Genomic DNA, 22974 nt, shown 5'->3' on the forward strand with positions numbered 1-22974 from the left:
GTGCACAGGAACCTACCGGTAATTACTGCTTGGAAGGCACTCCCAGAGTTCACATGGGATCACAAATGCACTTCAAAACATGGCTGATGGGGCCAGCACTGTGGTGTAGCAGGTAAAGCTGCTACCTGTGATGCCTGCATCCCATATGGGTGATAGTTTACGTCCTACCTGCCTCACTTCCAATCAGCTGCTTGCTAGAGGCCTGGGAAAGGCCATAAAGATGGCCTGAGTATGTGGGACCCTATCACCCACAGGGGAAACCCAATGAAGCTCCTGGTTTTGGCGGCTCAGCCCTGGCCACTGCAGCCATCTAGGCAGTGAATGAGGGGAAGGAAGATCTGTCACTCCCTCGTTAAAATCGATCAATCCATCTTTAGGAAGGAAGAACACAGCTGGTGAAAACACACTGTCAGGAGCTGCTCACGGCTGTGTCTGCTTGCTACAATTCTCATGGGATGTGAAAAGATCCCAAAACTGAAGCAGCTCTGAAGTGACTGATTTGGTGGCTAACATCTGAAGAGTCAGATGAGACTTACACAGGTGCCCCCCCCCCCTCCTGTGTCGTGTTCCAGATCTCACCTCCGGTCAGCAGTACAAACAGAACTGGAATCCTACAGTGCCAACGGACAGCGCAATGTTCTTTCTCCACACAGCCTGATGAGTTCAGTCTAGTTATTAAAGATCTAACACATTTCAAGGCAAACTACTCACAACTCTCAGACTGATCAATACAGATTCTAAATCAATCAATATAAGGCCCAGAAAGTTCACTCAGGACAACCCCTCCCTCAGACTCGACCATGGTATCTGGATGAATTACTCTTGGGAACACTGACCGCGCGTCACTCCCTCGGTTTCCTCCACAGAAGCCAAGCCTAGCTTCTTTACAGGTCTTCTGATCCACAGATAAGCTCAGAACGCAAATATAAAAGCATCCAGGCACTGCCTCACCCACTAGGCTAAATGCTCTACCCCTAACACTCATCCCTTTTCAGATGAATACATTCAAGGTTTTGGTATATTCAAAGTGAGCAATCCTCAGAACTTCTAATTACAGAACATTTTCATTAATTAAAAAAGAAATCCCATACCCCTTATGGTCCCTCTTCCTCCCACTCAGTCCCTGGAAAGTAACCTATCAACCTCTATGGGTTAGCCTGCTCTGGACATATCCACAACAGAATCACACACGGTTCTTTCTCTTCTGACTTCTTTTACTTGGTATGCAATGAGCAAACCCTAGTCTCTTCAACTACTTAATGACCATTTGTGCATCGAAAGAAACACCCAACCAGAATACTTCGCTTGTTTTTTAAACTGGGTTTTTCTTGTTGAGCCATAGAAGTTCTTGAAATATATTCTGACACGAATCCTTTATCAGATACATGATGTGCAAGTATCGTCTCCCATTCTGTATTCTACCATTTTACTTTCTTGATAGTTAGCTCTGATGTTCAAAACAATCTTGGTAAGATCAAATCAATTATTTTCTTCCCTTAGTTATTCATTAGTTATTTACAATGAGAAGTGACTGTAGTGACTAATTAGCCAACTGTTTCCCCCAATTTGGTTAGATTTTGATGTGATAAGAATACTCTGCATGTTTGGCGTCATTCCTTCCTTTACAGCTCCCAAATGTGGACCTGCCCAAGATTTGGTCTTCCTGGCCCTCCCTGCTCATTTTCCATCCGTGTGGATGGATCTCAGTTCCCACTCAGATCCTGCCTCCGTGAGTACTCTCCTGCTTGCCCAGCGCCACCAGCCCAGCCCTCGCTTCCTGTTCATCTTGCCTCTTCATCGCTCCTGGCCATCTCCCTCACATACACCACAGCAATGAAAGCCCTGCACAGACACAGATAAGCATCTTCTCCCAGGCACTTGCCCTGCCTGCACAACAGCATCCTGTCATGCACCTGATCTCAAACCTCAGAATCACTGCCTCTTTCCACTTCCTCTTCTCCAGGTCACAGCAGTCTCTCACTAGCTTTTGATGTGGCTTGGGTGTGTCCCTTTACCTTAACCCAGCCACACTGATTTCCCTTAAATATCCACTTTACTCCTACTCTCTTGTGCCACTCTTCAAACTCCCTAATGAAGTACAAACTGACACGTTGGCCAGATTCTGACCCGGTCTACTTTGTCTATCTTCCCTGTCTCATCTTCTCTGGTCCTTTCATTAACCCTCTGCTTGCTGCAGGCTTCTCAGAAAGGCCCTATTGTACCTCCTACCTCTTCACAGCTGCTCACACCGTCCCTCCTCCTGGCCCACATAGTACCCTTCCCTCGATTAGCCCCCATCATCACAATCCAGGCCTTCATTTTTGAAACACTCATCTGGGTCATTCTGGGGGCTGTCACTTCATTCCTTCCAGGCAGCTCAGTTCCTGTAGATGAGATGTTTTCCTGCCCCAGTCCCACACCTGCCTGCTCAGACTACAAATGGACAGAGTACCCAGAGATGGTCTGGGTCCTCTACACTGCGCACTGGAGTACAATGAAATCTTTGTGGTTCACAGAACTTGAGCCAGGGACTAGTTGTTAACAACTGATTAAAGAATTACACTCAGTAAAAAATGACCTTTGAACTGCCATTAAACACTACAAAGCAGAAATACCAAATGGAAATGGAGGCACCTATGACAGAAAAACCTGAGATGCAACAAAAGCAGTTCTAATAAGAAACCTACAGCAATGCATACCTAAACAGAAAAATATATAAACACATTGCCATGAAAAACGAAAGCAAAAAACAAAATCAAATCCAAAACTGATTTAAAAAAAAAAAAAAGAAGCAAATATAAAGGGATTTAAAATTAAAAAAAAAAAAAAAAAAAAGAAAACACCTTTTTCTAAATTCCCTTTAAGATTTATTTTTACTGGAAAGGCAGATCAGACCCAGGCCCCAGAGGGTTTTGCTTGTTTTTTTCATGTTACAATTTTTTTCTTAAAGACTGGGTTTTTTTTTATTGGAAAAGCAGATATACAGACAGGAAGATCTTCCATCCATTGATTCACTCTCCAAATGGATACAATGGGCTGAAGCTGAGCCGATCCAAAGCTAGGAGTCAGGAGCTTCTTCAGGTCTCCAATGTGGGTTCAGGGTCCCAAGGCTTCAGGCCATACTCCACTGCTTTCCTAGGCACAAGCAGGGAGCTGGATGGATGGGAAGTGGAGCATCCAGAACACAACCCAGTGCCCATATGTGACCCCATAATTTACAAAGGGGAGGATTTAGCAAATTGAGCTATGGAGCTGGGCCCAGAGGTTCTTTTTTGGAAAATAAACAAAGAAATAAAAAATAAAAATAAAAGGAGACCAAAAAATCAGAAGAAAAAAATAACATTAAAACTACAGAAATACAAAAAGGCATCAGAAACAACTATAAACATCTATGTCAATAAATTAAGTAATCTAGAAGACTTGTACAAACTCCTGAACACACAACCTAACAAGACTGAATCACGAAGAAACACCTACGTGGTGGCACAGAGGGTAAAACCACCACCTGTGGTGGCTGTGTCAATGGCAGTGGCCTGGAAAAGCCGACGATGATCCAAGCCTTGAGCCCACACACCCACATGGGAGACCCAGAGGAAGTGCTTGGCTTCAGACCAGCCCAGCTGCAGCCATTGCAACCATTTGTGGGGAGAGAACCAGTGGATGCAAACTCTTCGTGTGCCCCTCTCTCTCTGCAGGTAATCTTAAATACTTTAAAATAGAAAACCTAAACTACCCAATAGTAATGAGATTCATTAGTAATTATAATTAAAAAACAAAAACACCTCCTAGCAAAGAAAAGCCAAGACTCCATGAAGCTATCATCAACCTGATAGACAAAAAAGACACCACAGAAGAAAAACTACAAACTGATATCTCCGATAAGCACAAATGAGAGAAAAACTCCTCCGCAATATACCTGCAGAACAGTAGAACAAAGATTCATCATGGGCCCGGCACGATAGCTCAGCGGCTAAATCCTTGTCCTATAGGTACCAGGATCCCACATGGGTACTGATTCACATTCCAGCTGCTCCACTCCCATCCAGCTCCCTGCCTGTAGCCTGGAAAAGCAGTGGAGGACAGCCCAAAGCCTCGGGACCTTGCTTCGGACTGGGAGACCAGAAAAGTTCCTGGCTCCTGACTGGCTCAGCTGCGGTCACTGTGACTAGTTTTGGAGTGAGGCAGAGGATAGGAGTTCTTTCTCTGTCTCGCCTTCTCTCTGTAAATCTGCCTTTTCAATAAAAATAAATCTTAAAAAATTCATCATAATCAATGGGATCAGTCCTTAGAACATCAGTGTTCAATAAACTGAAAACAATAAAGTTGAAACACTGCATGAACAGAATGGAGAAAAAAAATACTATTGCCTCATTAAGTGCAGAAAAACTACTGAACAGAATTCAACACTCATTCATGATTTAAAAAAAAACACCACCAAAAAAAACCTCCTAGCAAATTCAGTATGGCAGGAACCCAAGGACCATATGTGACAAACTCATATCTATCATCTGAACTGGGGCAAAAATGAAAGCTTTCTTCCAAAATCCTGAATAAAACAAGAAAGCAAGAACAGTCACTCACCACTTTATTCAACTGTCCCAGCAACGAGGTTAGAAGAAATAAAGGGCATTCAAACTAAACAGTTCAACTGTTTTCACTTGCAGAATAGATCTCATACAGAAAACCTTTAATATGCCACCAAAAAAATAAGCATTAATAAACAAATTCAGTAAAATTGCAGGATATAAAATCAGCATACAACAGTCAGTGGTATTTCTATAGCTAAATAACTGAAAAAGGAATCATGAAAGGAATTCATATGCTACAGCTTATTTAAAAGATAAGGGGGCCCGGCGCTGCAACCTAGCAGCTAAAGTCCTCGCCTTGAATGCCCCGGGATCCCATATGGACACCAGTTCTAATCCCAGCAGCTCCACTTCCCATCCAGCTCCCTGCTTGTGACCTGGGAAAGTAGTCAAGGACAGCCCAAAGCTTTGGGACCCTGCATCCATGTGGGAGACCTGGAAGAAGCTCCAGGCTCCTGGCTTCTGATAGGCACAGCAGCGGCTGTTGTGGTCGCTTGGGGAGTGAACCTTCGGACAGAAGATCTTCCTGTCTCTTCTCCTCTCTGTATATCTGACTTTGCAATAAAAATAAATCTTTAAAAAATACATTTAAAAAAAGGTGAGGAAACCACAGACACATCTGGGTCGTGTTCAGTGGGCAGGAGAGGAACTGTGGAAGCCAGACACTTGTACTTTCATCCTGTGTCTGCATGAGCGCGCCCCTCCCCGCGCCCTGCCGTCCCACCACCCAGTCCCAGGGGAGAGCGAGTACAGCCTGAGGCAGCGGGCATTTGATCAACAAGCAGGCAGACGGTATTGTGTATTACACAAGCTAGGGAGGCATGGCTTCCAATCGGTAACCCTAAGCTAACTACCTGCCTGACCCATTTCATTCATTCATATTGCCAATGGAATCTCATTTATAGCACCTACAAAATTACCTAACAATAAAATTAATCCCAGGATGTGAAAGACTTTAAAATGAAAACCAGAAAATACTAATCAAAGATATTCCACAAGACACACTCAAAGATGGAAAGCTATCCCATTCTAACAAACTAGAAGAACACTGCTAAAATCCATGCTACCCAAGCATTCTACACTCAATGCAATTCCATTAAAGGAGCAATGATATTCTTCAAAGATATGGAAAACAAAAGCCTAAAATTTGTATAAAACCACTGAAGAACCCGAATCCAAAACAGTATTAAGCAAAAGCAGCAATGAACCTGACTTCAAAATACACAAAGGAAAAACAAAGCATGGAACTGGCATAAAATCAGATAAATAAACCAACAGCAACAAGTCTACAGCTTTACACCAACTGATTTTCAACAACGGTATTACACTTTGGAAAACGGACAGTGTCTTCAATCACTGGTGCTGGGGAAAGCCGGATAGCCACTTAAAATGATACTAGATCCCTCTCTTCAATGACAACAATCAACTATAAATGGATGAAAAAACTAAATGTTAGAACCAAAGTTATGAACTACTAGAAGAAAATAAAGCAGAAATGTTTTACGACATTATTCTGGACAATGATTTTTTTGCAGCTCTGGGGGGCAACAAAAGGAGAAGCAGACAAATGGCATTATACCAAATTCTAGTATCTGTACAACAAAAGAAACAGGAAACAGGCAAGCTACAGGAGAAAACTATCCACAAACTATGCATCTTATTAAGAGTTAACACTAAGAATATTTAAGGGGTCAATCAACTATCCTAGCCATGTGCTGGCAGTGAAAATCTGGGCAAACGGAGACTCTAAGATGGACTATGTCAACCAGTAGATTCTGCAGCGATTTCATCATGCCTGGAATGGCGAGATTGGCAGCAATTCAGAACTGTTGAATTATCAAAACCACTTGAGCAGGACCCTCGGAGCATGCCCCACATCAGGGACCTGGGATGGTTGGGAGGCTGGGTATGGCTTCTCCCTTTATCTCCCCCTTTACCCCACATACAGGTAAAAAAAAGGAATAATGTGGGAACAAGTCTTACCCACTTTCCTGTAGCCCTTGACCCTTTGTGCCTTAATCAACTATGTAAAGATTGTCAAAATAAAACAATTTCAAAACAACAACAAAGAATACTTAAGGGGGCCAATTTTGTGATGCAGCATGTTAATCCACTCACTATGTGTAGCTCAAACCAGAGCATAACTTCAAGTCCCAGATGCTCTACTTTCAATCCAGCTTTGTTCTAACAGACCTGGAAAGGTAGCAGAAACTGATTTAACTACTTGGACCCTGCCATCCACATGAAAGACCGGGAGCAAACACCCAGCTCCCACCTTCACCTTGGCCCTGCCCTGGCTGGGGTGGTCATCTAGGGAGTGAACCAGAAGATAGAAAATCCTGCTCCATTCTCTCCCTGTCTCTTCAAATAAAATATTAAAAAAAAAAAAATTTAAGAAACTCAGACATTTAAGAACAAAATCCAAACAATCCAACTCAAAAAATGGCAAGAGATATGAACAGGCATTTCTCAAAATAACACAAAAACGACCCCTAGGTTAAAAAAACACTCAATATTATTGATCACCAGTGAAATACAAATTAAAGCCACAACAAGCCATTATCATTGTAAGAAATAACAAATAATGCTATAAGGCTGTGGGAAAGGGAAAACTCACACGAGGTTGACGGCAATGCAAGTCAGCATGGCCAGTAAAGAGGGTGTTGAAAAGACTAAAAGTAAAATCACCATATAATCCAGTAATCACTTCATTAAGTATACATCCAAAGGAAATAAAACCAGTACATCACCGTGATCTTTACATCTCATATGAACTAAGATTTGAAACCTAATTGTCCAACACTAAAGAAAACATGATCTATATACATAATGAAATATAATTCAGTCAAAAAAAGGTGACATTTTGTCATTTGTGACAGCATGGAAGGACCTGGAAAGCACTGTTAAGATTTCACGTATGATCCCATTCTCCAGTAAAATCTAACAAAGCTGACTTCATAGAATGAAAGAGAGAAGAGTGGTTTTCAGAGATGGTGGTATGGAGGAGAGATGGGGAAGAGGTTGGTCGATGGGTACACATGTACCGGGGACCAGCTCCAGCCAAGTTCAGAGCTCAGGAAAGGTGCGTGGAGTTAGCGATAAAGACAGACATGGACACTGTCACTTGGTGCGCTCTCACAACAGCTCAAGAAGCTGTCCTTTTTATTTACTCAGACACATCACAAGCTTCTACACAAACAACTAATTGTTCTATTTTTACTCCAAGACTAAGGGGGCATGCACAGACATTTGGTCATTCTGTCTGTACTTCAGGGCTAAGTGGGTGCCCCTAAAGATAATTCTGCAAAATACTGTATTCATATTCTTCAAAGCAAGCCATTATTCATTCTTCAGTAGTAGCCATGGAGCAACAGCCAGGACTCCAAGGCTAAGGCACATGCGATTACCTGCTAATCAATAATACATTCCCACTACATTTCTATTTCTACAATTTACCCATCATTTAATGGGAAAAATATGTCACAAGGAAGACATAAATATCCAAGACAAAAGTTTCAAATGTTAAATTCCTCCTACAACTATAGGCTCTACAACGTAACAATCAATAATTAAAGGCATATTTCTTTAATAAAAGCATTCTTAATTCCTCTAGCTAAAAATTATGAAAGAGACTCCAAAGAAATTGCAAAGATAGGCTGGCCTTTGAGATCACAGTAACTATATTTATTGCCATAGCAGTTTCAGCTCTTAATCCCATCACTTGCATTAATATTTAGGATATTATCAAACCCTTTCCCAGAAGGTGTGCTACATGTCTGGGTCATATTCTGAGGTAATGGTTAAGTACCCAAAAAGGTGTCCAGGAATGACATGGGCTTAATTGTGTTCTCGTGTGTAAATTGTCAAGGGCCCACTCACCCTCTCTGCTGGGAAGCTCCTGCCATCCATGTGGGAGATCCAGGCTCCCGGTTTGGGCTTGGCCCAGCCCTGACTATTGTGGGCACACAGGATGAGCAACTGTCTATTTCAACTACATAAAAATAATTTTTAAGAAGAGAATTATATGAGCAGTGGGTATGACAGACTCTCGGCACAGCCGAAGCCGTCAGAAACCACTAACTGCCCAGCAGGCCTCTTCTTTTTCACCAGTCTTCTCTAAGGGGTAGGAATAATTACAGAATTTCCTTTCCCATTTTTTTTTTTTGAGATTTTATTATTAATTACATTGCATTACGTGACAGTTTTTTAGGTACTGGGATTCCCCCTCCCCCTCCCCAAACCCTCCTCCCATGGTGGGTTCCTCCACCTTGTTGCATTACCACAGTTCAAGTTCACATGAGATTCTTTCAATGCAAGCATATACCAAGCATAGAGTCCAGCATCTTATTGTCCAGATCAGTTCAACAGCTTGTTGGGGAGACCGTCTCTGGTCTAAAAGTAGAGCCAGCAGAGTATCAGCCCGATCAATTAAAAGCCCCAACATAACATCAGCAACAATTTATAACGTTATGGAATTGATTGACATAGTATTGAGTAACCAGCATGTTGAAAAAAAAAAAAAATGCAAGTTCTTTAACACATCCTGCGACTCCTTCATTGACATTTCAATTTTAGTTTATATACAACCGGATTCTATACACCTTAAAATGGCTATATTGCTATTCAGCTGTCTCGTGCCTATTTTCATTACAGTATTTAGCATTTTATAGCGTTGAAACATAATTTTGCTGAACCTGGCTTTTTTTTTTTGGGTAGTCTAGACTGGCTTATAACTCTAACAGTACATATGTCAACAATTTAGGTGCAGAACAGTTTCAGGAGGGGTGTGCAGAGAAATCCTTCTTATCCACAATTATGGAAACCAAAAGGAACAGAATCCTGCTTTTCCTATTTCATCCAAAAAGCTAGTCCCACCCTCTCATTCATTCACAAATCTTATTTGAAAGGAGAAAGGAAAAGAGCAAAACAGATGGTGTTTGATCTCAAGAAGCTTCATTCTAGTAGAACAAATGATAGCCCTACAAATAAATACAGGAGAGTCCAAGGTTGGCACTGTGGTGCGCAGGTTAAGCCACTATCAGATGCTGGCATACCATAGGGTTGCCAGTCCATGTCTTGGCTGCTTTTGATTTAGTTCCCAGTTAATACACCTGGGAAAGGAAATGGCCCAAGTACTTGGGCCCCTGCCACTCATGGGGGAGACCCAGGAGAGTTTCCTGGCTTCGGATCAGCTCAGCTCTGGCCATTACAGCCACTTGGGGAGTGAATCAGTGAACGGAAGATCTTCCTCTCTCCCCTCCTCTCCCCTCCTCTCTGTATATCTGACTTTCCAAAATAAATTAATTAAAAAAAAACCTGGGCCCGGCGGCGTGGCCTAACGGCTAAAGTCCTCGCCTTGAAAGCCCCGGGATCCCATATGGGCGCTGGTTCTAATCCCGGCAGCTCCACTTCCCATCCAGCTCCCTGCTTGTGGCCTGGGAAAGCAGTTGAGGATGGCCCAAAGCTCTAGGACCCTGCACCCGCGTGGGAGACCTGGAAGAAGTTCCAGATTCCCGGCTTCGGATCGGTGTGCACCGGCCCGTTGTGGCTCACTTGGGGAGTGAAACATCGGATGGAAGATCTTCCTCTCTGTCTCTCCTCCTCTCTGTATATCCGGCTTTACAATAATAGTAATAAAATCTTAAAAAAAAAAAAAAAAAAACCATGTCCTGAGAGTGGTGCCACCAGGAGATGGTAGAAGAAGTAAGGCCTTGGGCCCAGCATGGTAGTGGTTAAAGTCCTCGCCCTGAATGTGCCAGGATCCCATATGGGCACTGGTTCTAATCCCCGCAGCCCCGCTTCCCATCCAGTTCTCTGATTGTGGCCTGGGAACGCAGTTGAGGAAGGCCCAAAGCCTTGGGACCCTGCACCTGTGTGGGAGACCTTGAAGAAGTTCCTGGCTCCTAGCTTCGGATCAGCACAGCTCTGGCTGTTGCGGTCACTTGGGGAGTGAAATCATCGGACGAAGGATCTTCCTCTCTGTCTCTCCTCCTCTCTGTATATCTGACTTTCCAATAAAATAAATAAATATTACAAAATAAAAAGGTAAGGCCTTAGGAGAGGTCCTAGGGTCATCAGGAAGCCGTCCTTGAAGGGGAATGTGGGACTGCAGACTCAGTCTCTACTTCCTGTTTGGAAACATGACTGCTGGCTCTCATACACACCCTGCAACTGTCACCCACGAACCTCATCAGAAGCCAGACCGGTACCTCCCCCGACCCTAGATCTTGGTCTCAACTTCCAAAACTGTAAGTTAAATAAGTCTTTTCTCTTTGTAAGATTAATTACCTTGGGTTATTGCATTGTAATAACACAAAACTAATATGTGTGTCTATATGAGACAACACTAGAGGACAGCAGGTGATCTGTAAGAGGCCAGACAAGGTTAAAAAAGCAGAATCAGCTGAGAGTTGAAGAAAGGATTAGTCATTCATTAACAAGGTGACAGAAGAAAATTCCAGGCAAAGAAAAACTAGAACAAGGAGCCCCTACATGAGAAACAAATGACACTGAAAAGAAAAGATGAGCATGGCAAAGGAGCAGAGTAAAGGGGATGAGAGGAAGACAGACTGAGGCAAAACTGTAAGAGTGGTGGGTTCCATTCCTGCAAACACGACAGGTTAGAAGAGGACCAAACGGGGAATAGGAACACCAACAAGTCCATACTAGACATGTGGCACATAGGGTACCCTACGGACATCCACACAGAGCCATCGTAGTATATATTGGGGACACCCACATAGAGCCATGGCAGAGTACCTCGGGGACACCCACACAGAGCCATCGTAGGGACCCTGGGACATCCACACAGAGCCATCGTAGGGTCCCTGGAGACGTCCACACAGAGCCATTGTAGGGTCTCCGGGGACATCCACACAGAGCCATCGTAGGGTCCCTGGAGACATCCACACAGAGCCATCATCTGCACACTGGCTGTCAAGGCTGTATGAGTCAGGAGTCTACGGGTCATCTCTAGGCTACAGACACAGATACAGGAGTTTCATGGGAGCAAGCCTGGGTATGCATACTCACAGGACAGGAGGAAGTCCACAACAGTCATTCAAACCCTGAAGATTGGGGATGACTGCAAAGGAGGCTGGAAGGAGTGTCCCGAGAAGAGCTCCAACAGGGCAGCCAAGGGAGCAGGCAGGAGCAGGCAGTCCACAGAGCCACACACACCTGCCAGGGGTTCACTGTGAGGCTCCTCCAGCAGATGCCAACAGACAGGACCCTGCTCACCCGGCTGGGCAGTGGCACTGAAAAGGCCTGTCTGCAAGGTGGCACTTTGCAAATCCCAGAATGCTCTGCAAGTGGCCCAGACATCAGAGGCTCACCAGCCAGCAGCTTCCTAGGGAAGGAGGACTGGACGAACAGAGACCACAGCAATGCGCCACTGTACCCAATGCCCTGGCCTCAGGAATGGTTCCAGCTACCGACAGGCAAGATACCAGGCTACACGTATCTCCTGTCCTGAGGCTGGTTAAACATGTATAGCTTTAAAACTAGGGCAGTACTCGAAATCAGATACCAAGGTCACAGGCTAGGGGCTCCTCCATTCCCACAGCTGGCGACGTGCCTGGTCTGCAGCAACACAGCAACATTTTCCAGCACTTTCCCCTGGCCCCAGCACCAAACCCACTCACCTGGTAAGATGCCCGGACTTTGGATTTTGACCGACTCCTTGTCTCGCTCGTCGGCCTGCTCTGAGTTCTCAACAACTTGGTCCAACTCCTCACTCAGCTAATGGGAAGAGCAGAAAGAGCAAGCAGGTCAGCTCAACCAGCCTTGCTTTCTTAGAATAAGGAAGCAGAAGTGCTCATTTAATTATCAGAAAAAACGCACATGACATGGGGTGTGTTACACCAGTTCTACAGAGTAAGACAGTAAAGCTCAAAACATTCAAGAAACTTCCTATAAGTTTTCTGAAACTATGGGAATAAAGCACCACATACCGAGTAGCTACAGACAACAGAAAGGTCTTCTCTCCCAGGTACAGGGGCCAGAAATCTTAAAATCAGATGTTGCCAGGCTTGGTTCCCATTGAGAGCTGCGAGAGACTCCGTTCCACATCCCCTGGCACAGCTCCCAAGGAAGCCAGCCACACCTGGCATAGCTTGGTGTGTAGATACATTTAATTTCCCATATCTCCTCCATCCTCACAAAGGGTTCACCCCACATCCTCACATGGTCTGCTTTTTAAACATATTAACTTACGTTTAAAAAGCAGAGTTAAAGAGCAGAGAGAGAAAGATCTTCCATCTCCTGTTTCACTTCCAAAATGGCCATAATGGTCAGCGTTGGGCTGACCCTAAGCCACAAGCAGGAGCTTCTTCTGGGTCTCCCACATGGATTCTGGGTCCCAAGGACTTGAGCCATCTTCTGCTACTTTCCCACGCCATAACTACAGAGCTGGAGGCCCGGCACGATGACTCAGTGGCTAAATCTTCTTCTTGCACGTGCCGGGATTCCATATGGGCACCAGTTCTGGTCCCAGCTGCTCCACTCCTCATCCAGCTCTCTGCTTGTGGCCTGGGAGAGTAGCAGAAGATGGCCCAAAGCCTTGGGACCCTACACCCACACGGGAGACCCAGAAGAAGCTCCTTGGCTCCTGGCTTCGGATCACCTCAGCTATAGCCACTGTGACCATTTGGGAAGTGAATCAGGGGACAGAAGAGCTTTCTCTATTTCTGCTTGTCTCTGTAAATCTGCCTTTCCAATAAAAATGAGTAAATCAAAAAATATCATGGAGCTGGATGGGAAGTAGAGCGGAGCAGCCAGGACTCGAACTAGTACCCACACAGGATTCTGGTGACACAGGCAGAGCCTTAGCCTATTATGTCATAGTGACAGTCACATGGCCTTCTTTAAAGGACACTAGCCATGACGGATTAGGAGCCACTCTGCTCCAGTGTAAGATGTCTTAACTACACCTGCAATAATCTTATTCCCAAGTAAGGTCAGTGTCTGGAATTAGGACTTCGACATGTTTTCCAAAACACACAATTTACTCCGCAATACTTCCCATGGCCACACAAGCCAGTGAAAGACAAGGCCAGGAGTCAACTGCAATCTCCTTTACATCTACAGCCCATGATGCTAACCACTTTCCAAAGGAAGAGGAAATGTGGCTTGGAGTCAGCTGAGAGGGGCAAAAAAAAAAAAAGGCGAAGCTGGCGTCAGCTCTCTCCAGGACTCTGGGTGAAGTTGACCCACTGCAGCTGCCACTGGAAACAAGAAGAGGGACAGTCCAGGTGCCAGACACCACTGAGCAAGCAGCCTGGGGCAGGCCCCAACCCGGCTCCCTCAAGATTCTCACCCATCAAATGGGGGAAGAGCAGAGGCACCTCAATCACCAGCCAGCAAGGTCAAGACCAGAGTTTGCAGGAGTGACCACCAAATGCAGAGACACAGCGAGGCTCATGGTGTCATCGCTTAAGCTTTCAAGGCTGTTCATTAAAAATTCACCTCCAGGAGACTGGAGTTAAACAGCTCTCGTGCATGCATTTGCTTTTTCTTCTCTCTGTCCACACCTGCACTCAGCCTCCCTCTTAGAATCAGGCAAAACCTCCAGTTTAAAGCCTTCCAAGCACAAAAGCAGAGGAGAGAGGAAGAGAATAGAGTGAGAATAGAGTGGGGGAGTTGGGGAGAGGAGGGAGGAAGGGAGGAGGAACGGGAGGCAGGGAAGAGGAGTGGGAAGGAGAGAGACCGAGAGACAGACGCACTTAAGGCGTCAGTCCTTGGCCTAGCACTGCCAACAGCGTGACTGTAGCCTAGTTCAGTAAAGACATAGTAGCAGCCCCGCTAGGTGAGGAGGCCACGCCTGGCTAGTCAGGTGCTAGCCGGGACCCTGAAGCCTCCCTGGAAACAGGAGCCCACATTCTGTAAGAAAAGAGGGTCTTCTTCGGCCTGCCAGGCCCTGAGCTACACAGGTGTAGCTGGCCAAGGTAACGAGTGGGCGCCACAGCTGCCCTGCTGAGCAGAGCAGAGCTACTGGGAAGTCTGGAGTGTTCTGGGAAGACCAAGGGCCGCTCCAGAGCTATGAGCGGAGGGAGCACGCAGGGCAAGGCTACTCTGGCACCAAGGCAGGGCCTGCGGAGGAGACACGGCAGCATCACGGACGGTCCGGCAGTGCCTGTCCCTGGAAGACACAAACTGGAGGCGCTCCGGTGGGCAAGTGCGAGGCCTTGGCAAATGAGGGGGCCGCGGTGGAAGGTGCTACCAATGACGACTGGGGTTGGGGACCTGGGAGGCGGGGGGGGGACAAAGGGGAGCACTTCCACTGGGGGGGGAGGGTCAGGAGCAAGCGCTGGCATAAAGGAAAATGCTGGAAGCACAGTGTGCAAAGCAGGGCAGACCCAAGACAAAGAACTGGAAAAGTGACCATCACTGCAATCATGCGAGGCGCAGCTGCAGCGGGAAGAAGCGACGCAGGGGAAAGCACTTTTTCAAAGTTGTGCGGCCGACAGAACGAGAGGTTGTTATCCCTGTCCGCAACCAGCTGCTGCCGGGCCCCGGGGGCCTCCCCCGACGCCCACCGCGAGGACCTCCCCCAGCTGCCCACGCCGCTCCCGCCTGCCGCACATTCACCTGCTGCCTCCGGGGGACCAGACTCCATCCCTCGGCCGAGCGAGCCGCGGCATCCGAAGCAGGCAGGGCGTCCCCGCTCCGCCGCCCCGCTTCCTTCCTGCGTCTTCAGCGGCTGCTCAGTCCCCAGGGACCCGTCTCCGGACGCATTCACCCCGGGCTCGGCAGCGCCCTCGCCGCGCAGCCCGAACGCCCACCCGCACAGACGCCCCCCGCCTCACGCGAAACTTCCCGTCCGTCCCCGACTCCCTACCTCCTGGTAGGATGTGGAAAGCTCCTGCCGGATCATGGCATTGACCGGAGCCGAGGCACACCTGACCCGGCTACCTCCACAGAGGCGCTAGAAGTGAGCGCCGGGACCAGCCGGCTCCGCGACGCGAAACCGGTTCCGAGGGGCGTCTCCAAAAGACCCAGGCGCGGCGGCACCGAGCGCATGCGCCTCGCTCCCGCCGGGGCGGGGACCCGAGAAGGCTGCTGGGAAATGTAGTTCTGGGGCGAGCCGCAGCGTAGGGGGCCCCAAATTGCGTGCCTCCTTATCACCCTACTTCCGTCTTTGTTGGGGTGAGAGACAGGTGGAAAAGAGACAGAGGAAATGAGTGGAAAGTGGAACTCAGGGGCTAGGTCGGGTGGGCGGGAGGACCTGGCCTGGCACTCCGGGACCTTTCTAAACGTGCGAAGAGCACTTCAAATGTTAGAAAGGGGGTTTAGCTTCTGAGACGCGCTGGATCCGGAAGGGCGCAATTCCTTATTTTACAGTTGCAACAGGTGTCTTGCTTCTAGAGGAGGAGCAGGCAGCGATCACCTGACGCTTGTAGCACCCAGGTATCAACTATGAAGTCCACGTTCTTCCTATTATTCCTGCGAGTTGGGCCATGCTTTCTTGTCCTGTTCCACCCCTCATCTGTGGAGGGCTCTCACCTGGAGCCCCTTCATTGCACCTCGTTAGGCTCCGAGCCAAATCCCACCCCGTCACGCGGGGCCTTTAGCAGAGCTCCACGGGCTAGGGCAGACCGGAGAATGCAAACACGAGCTGGTCAACCCCCACAGGAAGCCCTCACTGCCTGAATGGGTGGGTGGTGGCCTGGAGCGGAGTGAGGCCGACCACCGCATCTCCCCTCCCTCCGGTGGCCTGCACAGCTGCTCTGAGAGGCAGATAGAGCGTGCTTCTTAGGCCTGGGTGAATGCTGCTCTGTGCGGTGCACAGCTGCTGCTCCACAGCTCCTCCCCCACCCCACCCCAGCTCCTGGGCCGACCAACACTCCTTCACGTGTCAGCAGAGGGCCAGCCCGGGAAGCCCCAACACCTCTCCTCATAGCTGGGGGATGCAGGGTGGGTGCCCACAGGTGTTTGCTAAGTTAATGAAGCGCACGCTTATTCCAGCCATGGCAGGGAACACTGGCTTGCCAGAACGAGCCAAGAAGAACAAATGAATTCCTTACTGTAGTAATACAAGGTGGCTGATGGAACAAGACACATGACCACAGAATTTTAGCACTAGGAGGAACCAAAGCAGTCCCTCCTGGAGCCTATAATACCTGCTGTACTCTCTGGAGGTGACCACATCACAAGGAACTGGCGCCACAGGTGAAGCAGACATTGGCTGGCTGAACGGGCAACATGGTTTCATGCACACAAGTGTGCGCGGTTGCTGTAAATCAGGTGCCCAAGGGCCCCTGCTCAGAGCTGTCCATGGATGGTGTGGAAAGCCAGGCCAGAGAGCTGTAGGTGCGTAGTTTTCTGCCCCCAGGGCCTCTCCTCACACTCCCTTCCAAGCACCCATCCCATCATCCAGGCTTTCATCCCCAGACACCTGTGACCTGAAGGCTGTCAAATCACAGCACTTCCCCCAACTCCCCTCTCCAGACTGCTCAGCTCCATCCGCCTTGACTGGCCTGCCCTCTTCCTAGCCACCCTGGCCTGCCCTGGCTTCCAGGAACCAACACACTCCTCTCCCTCTTCCTTTGCTGCTGCCTCCCGGTTTCCTTGGCCAATCTTTTCTCTGAGCTGCAGGGGAAGGCCTTTTCACAGCTCCCCCTGCCGTCTCATTGCCCAGGGGCCAAGGGAGTGAGCTCCCCTAACCTTACAGCTTGAATTCTTCTCTTGTGTCCTAATGAGTCCTGTTATGAGCTACCCGAGTCTCTGAAAGACATGTGGGAAGTCTTTATTTCTCTGTCTTTCAAAACAAACAAATGGGGCCCGGCAGCGTGGCCTAGCAGCTAAAGTCCTCCCCTTGAAAGCCCCGGGCATTCCATATGGGCACCGGTTCTAATCCCGGCAGCTCCACTTCCCATCCAGCTCCCTGCTTGTGGCCTGGGAAAGCAGTCGAGGACGGCCCAATGCTTTGGGATCCTGCACCCGCATGGGAGACCTGGAACAGGTTCCTGGTTCCCAGCTTCGGATCAGCACAGCACCGGCCATCGTGGTCACTTGGGGAGTGAATCATTGGACGGAAGATTCTTCCTCTCTGTCTCTCCTCCTCCGTGTATATCTGACTTTGTAATAAAATAAATAAATCTTCAAAATAAACAAATGTCTTTAAACTAAAGATGTGTGGCTGGGGCTGTGGCATAGTGGGTAAAGCTTCCAGCAATGCTGGCATCTCATAGAGGTGCTGGTTTGAGTCCCAACTGCTCCACTTCAGTTCCCTGCTAATGGCCTGCGAAAATGGCCCAAGCGTTTGGACACACACACACACACACACACACACACGTGAAGGACCTGGAAGAAGTCTCAGGTCCTGGCTTTGGACAGGCCCAGCCCCAGCCACTGCAGCCATTTGGGGAGTGAACCAGAGGATGGAAGATCTCTCTCTTTCTCTCTCCCTATCTTCTGTAATCCTGCCTTTCAAATAAATGAAATAAATCTTAAAAAAATAATAATATAAAAAAAGCAGTATGTTCCAGGAGCCTGCGTGGTGGTATGTCAAGCTACTCCTCTGCCTGTGGTGCTGGCTTAGTTTCATCTTCCTCCACCAGAACAGAAGCTCTTTCCTGAGCAAAGAGCTTACAGGTTTGTTCTCAACTCCCCCTCAGTGCCTCCAGGAATGCTTGTAATTTACTAGGTTCCTCAAATCATAACTGAAGAAATAAACAAACCGAACAGCAATGAGTGCTCAAAAGAAAAGTGCACATGGCATAACAGAGTGACAGGGATGACCTGTGATGGGGAGGGGCTTCGTTAATTTATTCAGAGACATCAAGAAAAACGTCCTGATGGTCATTACTGTAAAATATGTATATTTGGAAGAGTGACAGAGAGAGGGAGAGACAGAAATCTTCCATTTACTGGAATGACTACAACAGCTGGACATGGGCCAATCCAAAGCCAGAAGTTTCTTCCAGGTCTCCCACATGGGTGCAGGGGCCACCCTCCAATGCTTTCCCTCAGGCACATCAGCAGGGAGCAGGATGGAAGTGGAGCAGCCAAGACTCGAACCAGCACCCATATGGACAGGATGCTGGTGCTGTAGGCAATGACTTAATGTGCTATGCCACAACACCAGCCTGAATTGTCATTACTTTTCAAACCTGAATGACCCACAAAGGGACCAACACTGATGATCTGTCCCTTGGGCAGAGGGCATGAGCACAGTACAAGGGCTGCAAGCTGGATCAACAGAAGGCAGTGGGATTGGAGGGGCCCATAGAAGACACCATCAGAGTCCTGGGCTTGTTGGCGCTCAGATCTAGTCCCTGCCTTCTGCCACTCAGCTTTGGCCACAGGGATGGCTGCATGGGGGTGGATTTCTCCCGGGTTCAGTCAAAAGAAACACTACCAGGAGACTAAAGGGAGGGATTTGCTGTGGGTTTCTAGCAGCTCCATTCCAAGGCTGCAGTGGCACACACGACACAAAGGCTTTGTGTGGTTCCGAGTTCTGCAGCCAGGTGACCCAGGCCCCAGACCCCAGACCCCGATTCTACTGGCAGGATGGCGACTTCCATTGGCTGTTAATTCCAGGTTGCCCTGGGGTTATTATCCCAGTTTCTCCATCCCTCCTGACCATCTTTCTTGTAACCAACTCCCCACCCCACAGCAGTTGTTTTTCTCTGATTGTTAGCAGAGATGGGTGGGGAGAGGTCTTAGCACACCAGGGAGTTGAATCCTAAGGCCAACCGGAGTGGCCAGCAAGGTAGCGAGGTTTAATGGGGTAGGGCATCCGTCAGACCAGATGGACCCCTCTCCAGGCAGAAGCGCAGAGAGCCTTGCCATCCAGACTGCCCTACACAAGGTGACACAGTGTAGTGGAAGAAACTCACCAGAGACCCCAGGCAGGCAGCTCTGGCAATGGCTGCATTCAGACTGGGGCTCTAAGGGCAGGGAGGACCACTCCATCCTGTCCTCCTTCCTCTCCTGTGGAAAGGGTTTGCTGGGTGCCAAAGAGATGAAAGTCCAGGGTTAGCAGGCTGGGTAGCCCACTTGGTGCTGGGCAGAGAGAACTCTCCTGGGGTGCTTTCCTTTGGGGGAAGGGTTGGGGTCTGGACATAACTCTGCAACATAAAATCCTGGGCTGCTCCGCTGGGTACTTTGTTCTTCTTGGGTGTCTCTCACATACATAAGCCAACATCTAGCTTCCTAACAAGAATAGCCTGGAGGTTTCTTTGCAAGTCACTGATGGATCCTAGGGGCTTTAAGAAAATGACTCTGGATCTGAACGGAAAATTTGAAAAGCAGTGTGTGTGTGCTTGTATGTGTGTGCATGTGTGTGTGTGTGTACATGTGCATGCTACCTACAGAAACGCAAGGCCATATAAACATGTTATTTAAAATTACAGGCCCATAGCCAGCATTTCCAAAAAGAAGCTTGGTGCAATCAGTAGAAATTACAGAGAGCATTTTTGTTTGTTTTGACATCAAGAGGCTCCTAGCACAGAGACAAGCAGGAGCCCGGGCTCAAGCTGAGGGCAGCAATGCAAGAGGCAGAGATTCTATCAAGCCCCATCATGTGGCAGGAAGTGGGTGACACTCAGGGGTTCAGGAGGCCGTCTCATAATGCCAAGTTCCTGTGACACAGAGTGTTAACACAGACACCGCTCTGCCTGGCTACACAGCCTTCCACGTCCACTGTCCTTGAGCCTCTCAGCATGTGCCTGTAGAGGCGGCAGGTGGGCACGAGGGTCTCTGATGTAGCTGCTGAGACAGAGCAAGCAGAGGCTGTGGCGGTCACGTCGTACACGTAGCCCAGTCTGTGAAATGAGCAGAACATGGAAATCTTTGCCACAGTTGGCCTGGTGACCAGGGGCAGGTCTGGGGACACATGGCTTGCATGTTGGCTCTGCCACCCATTGTGGGAATCTGGGCCAGTGGTTTAAGGTCCCTTCAGTTCAGTTTTATTATCTGTAAAACTGATTGGAGAAATTGCTGTGGCTCCCCCAACACTAGGTCCACTCACATGACACAAAATAAGTCAATTACTGACCCTCGAGTGGTGGAAGAAAGTAGGTGTTCATTGCAAATTGCAGAGCAAGAAGCCAGGCAACTATGGCTCCATCCCTGGGCTCCCAGAAGTCAGGCAGGGGGGTGTCAGGCTAAAGGTCCCTGTAGATTGAAGTTGGGACTGAGAAGGGGTGTTCAACTCACGACGAAGCTACTGGTTGGTCTGTAGTGCTCATGGCTTTCCTTTGGTGGATAACACTGTGTTCTTCGGGGAATTTTTTAAAGGGTTTACTTATTTACTTGAAAGATAGAGGGACAGAGATGACGGGAGAAACAGAGAGAGAAAGAGAGAGAGAAACCTATACACTGCTTCACTCCCCAGTGGCCACAATGGCCAGAGCTGGGCCACGCTGAAATCAGGAGCCTAGAGCCCATCCCAGATTCCCATGGGGGTGGCAGGGTTTCATGGACTCAGCCCTCTGCTACTGCTTTCCCAGTGCATTAACAGGGACCTGGATCAGAAGTGGAGCAGCCAGGATACACGCTGGCACCCGTATGTGATACCGGAGTCACAGGCAAAAGCTAACCTGCTGCAATACAAAGCTAGCCCCTGTTCAGCCGAATTTTGATTCTCGGAAAGTGGACTCGAGACAGTCCAGGGCTGCACGTAGGTGATGGTTACTTTTTTTTGCTCAGGGGCCATACTGTTCCCGGAAAAGGAATGGCTTCAGACAAGACACCCAGTTGCCATTTATAGGAGAGATAAATGACCTCAGGTCATCATCAGGGACCCTGTAGGGGTCAACTGTACCAGTTACTTTGCAATCACAAAAGTAGAACAGGAAACCTTAAGGTCAGGGAGGGAGGCTAGGAGGCCAGAGGAGAGCCTTGTGGTACCTGGACCTGTGTCCGCGGCGCCAGGTGCTGTGCTCTGCTCAGACACACCGTGCGAACTGGACAAATCAGTGCACGGGAAAGGGCTCTGTCTTTGTTCCTCTCCTTTCCACACACATGCACATCACTGGCCATTTCATCCTCTACTAGAACTTTGAATATAACCTACATGAGAACGATTCTAAACTTGACACCAGCTTGGAACTCTCTTCCAACACCAGACCCAGGCAATCGGCAGCCAGTCTGATCTGTCCACGTCCACGTCTGATACGCATCTCTGACTCAGCCAGTCCCTGTGGGTCTTGTTCTTCTCTCCCCTCCTCCCACCATCTCTCCTCTCTTGGTAAGTGACAACTCCATCTTCCCTGCTTCTCAGGCTTGAGACTTTGGGTCATCTGGGACTCCCCTCTGTCCCTCACACACCAAGGCTCCGCCTCTCACCACCACCATCCTGCTCCAAGCCACCATCATCTCTGGTATGGAATGTTCCAATAGCTTCCCTGCTTGAGCCTGTGTTATTTGGTTAGCATTGTAACTCATTCCTTGTTTGCATTGGCTCAAAGTCAAGTCTTTAAAAAAACAAAAAACAGGGCCTGGCATGGTAGCCTAGCAGCTGAAGTCCTCGCCTTGCACAGACCGGGATCCCATATAGGTGCTGGTTTCAGTCCCTGTGACCCCACTTCCCATCCAGCTCCCTGCTTGTGGCCTGGGAAATCAGTCCAGGACAGCCCAAAGCCTTGGAACCCTGCATCTGGGAGACCCAGAAGAGGCTCTGGACTCCTGGCTTCAGATTGGCACAGCTCCAGCCATTGTGGCCACTTGGGGAGTGAATCAGTGGATGGGAGATCTTTTCCTCTCTGTCTCTCCTCCTCTCTGTATATCTGACTTTCCAATAAAAAAAAAAAAAAAATGAAAACAAGCAAAAAAACCCACCATTTCCCCCACCTTTACCTCCCAGACCTCTTTTCTTCCTGTGTCTTCCTTGCTGTTCCCCCAAGAAGCAGGACAGTCTCCTTCCTTCCCTGGTGCAGTTGACCCTTGTCCTGGACTACTCCTCCCTCCCGGGTCTCTCCTTCACCTCCTGCAGATTTTTATAGAGATTTCATCTTCCATTCCCTCCCTGCTACCTCCCACCCTGGGACAGCCAGCCCCTGGCAAAGGTTAAGTCACCCCTTGACACTCCTATGTCCTGTACCAGAGTTCCTGCCACTCAGCTTTCAGATCCAGGTTCTTGCCTCTCAATGCTCCCTGGCCATTCAGCGGGCTGGATTTTTCTCCATCTCTAATGTGTGACTTAGCTGTCGCACCTGGCTGCTGGCCTATCCGCCTGTGCAACGTAACTTCCACCTAGACACAACTCTCCTCCAGTGATCTGTGCCTGGGGACAGGGTACATGGAGGTCCAGAGAAAATATTTAAATTCACCAATGAACTCAGCTTTATACAAATACTGAATATTATTATTCCAGAACATATCGACGCCGCACTCCTACCCTTTGCAAGATTCCCCTTGGAAACCACACAGAAAATAAACCAAA

General features: G+C 48.3%; 1 protein-coding gene across 2 annotated transcripts in view; it reads right to left on the minus strand.

Moving 5' to 3' along the window:
* PACC1 (proton activated chloride channel 1) overlaps positions 1-15586 on the minus strand; it is a 30070-nt gene extending 14484 nt beyond the window's left edge. The window contains exons 1-2 of one of the 2 annotated variants that reach the window (XM_004578663.4): positions 15424-15586; positions 12230-12326 (exon numbers count right to left, since the gene is read on the minus strand). In XM_004578663.4, the coding sequence (XP_004578720.2) occupies positions 12230-12326; positions 15424-15459 (133 nt within the window). In that variant the 5' untranslated portion in view covers positions 15460-15586. Of the gene's footprint in view, positions 1-12229; positions 12327-15173; positions 15194-15423 lie in introns of those variants that run through there. The other variant, XM_058669163.1, reaches the window with a different exon arrangement.
* Positions 15587-22974: the final 7388 nt, after the last annotated feature.

The sequence above is a fragment of the Ochotona princeps genome, chromosome 10 (genome assembly GCF_030435755.1).
Source record: "Ochotona princeps isolate mOchPri1 chromosome 10, mOchPri1.hap1, whole genome shotgun sequence".
NCBI classification, from domain to species: Eukaryota; Metazoa; Chordata; class Mammalia; order Lagomorpha; family Ochotonidae; genus Ochotona; species Ochotona princeps.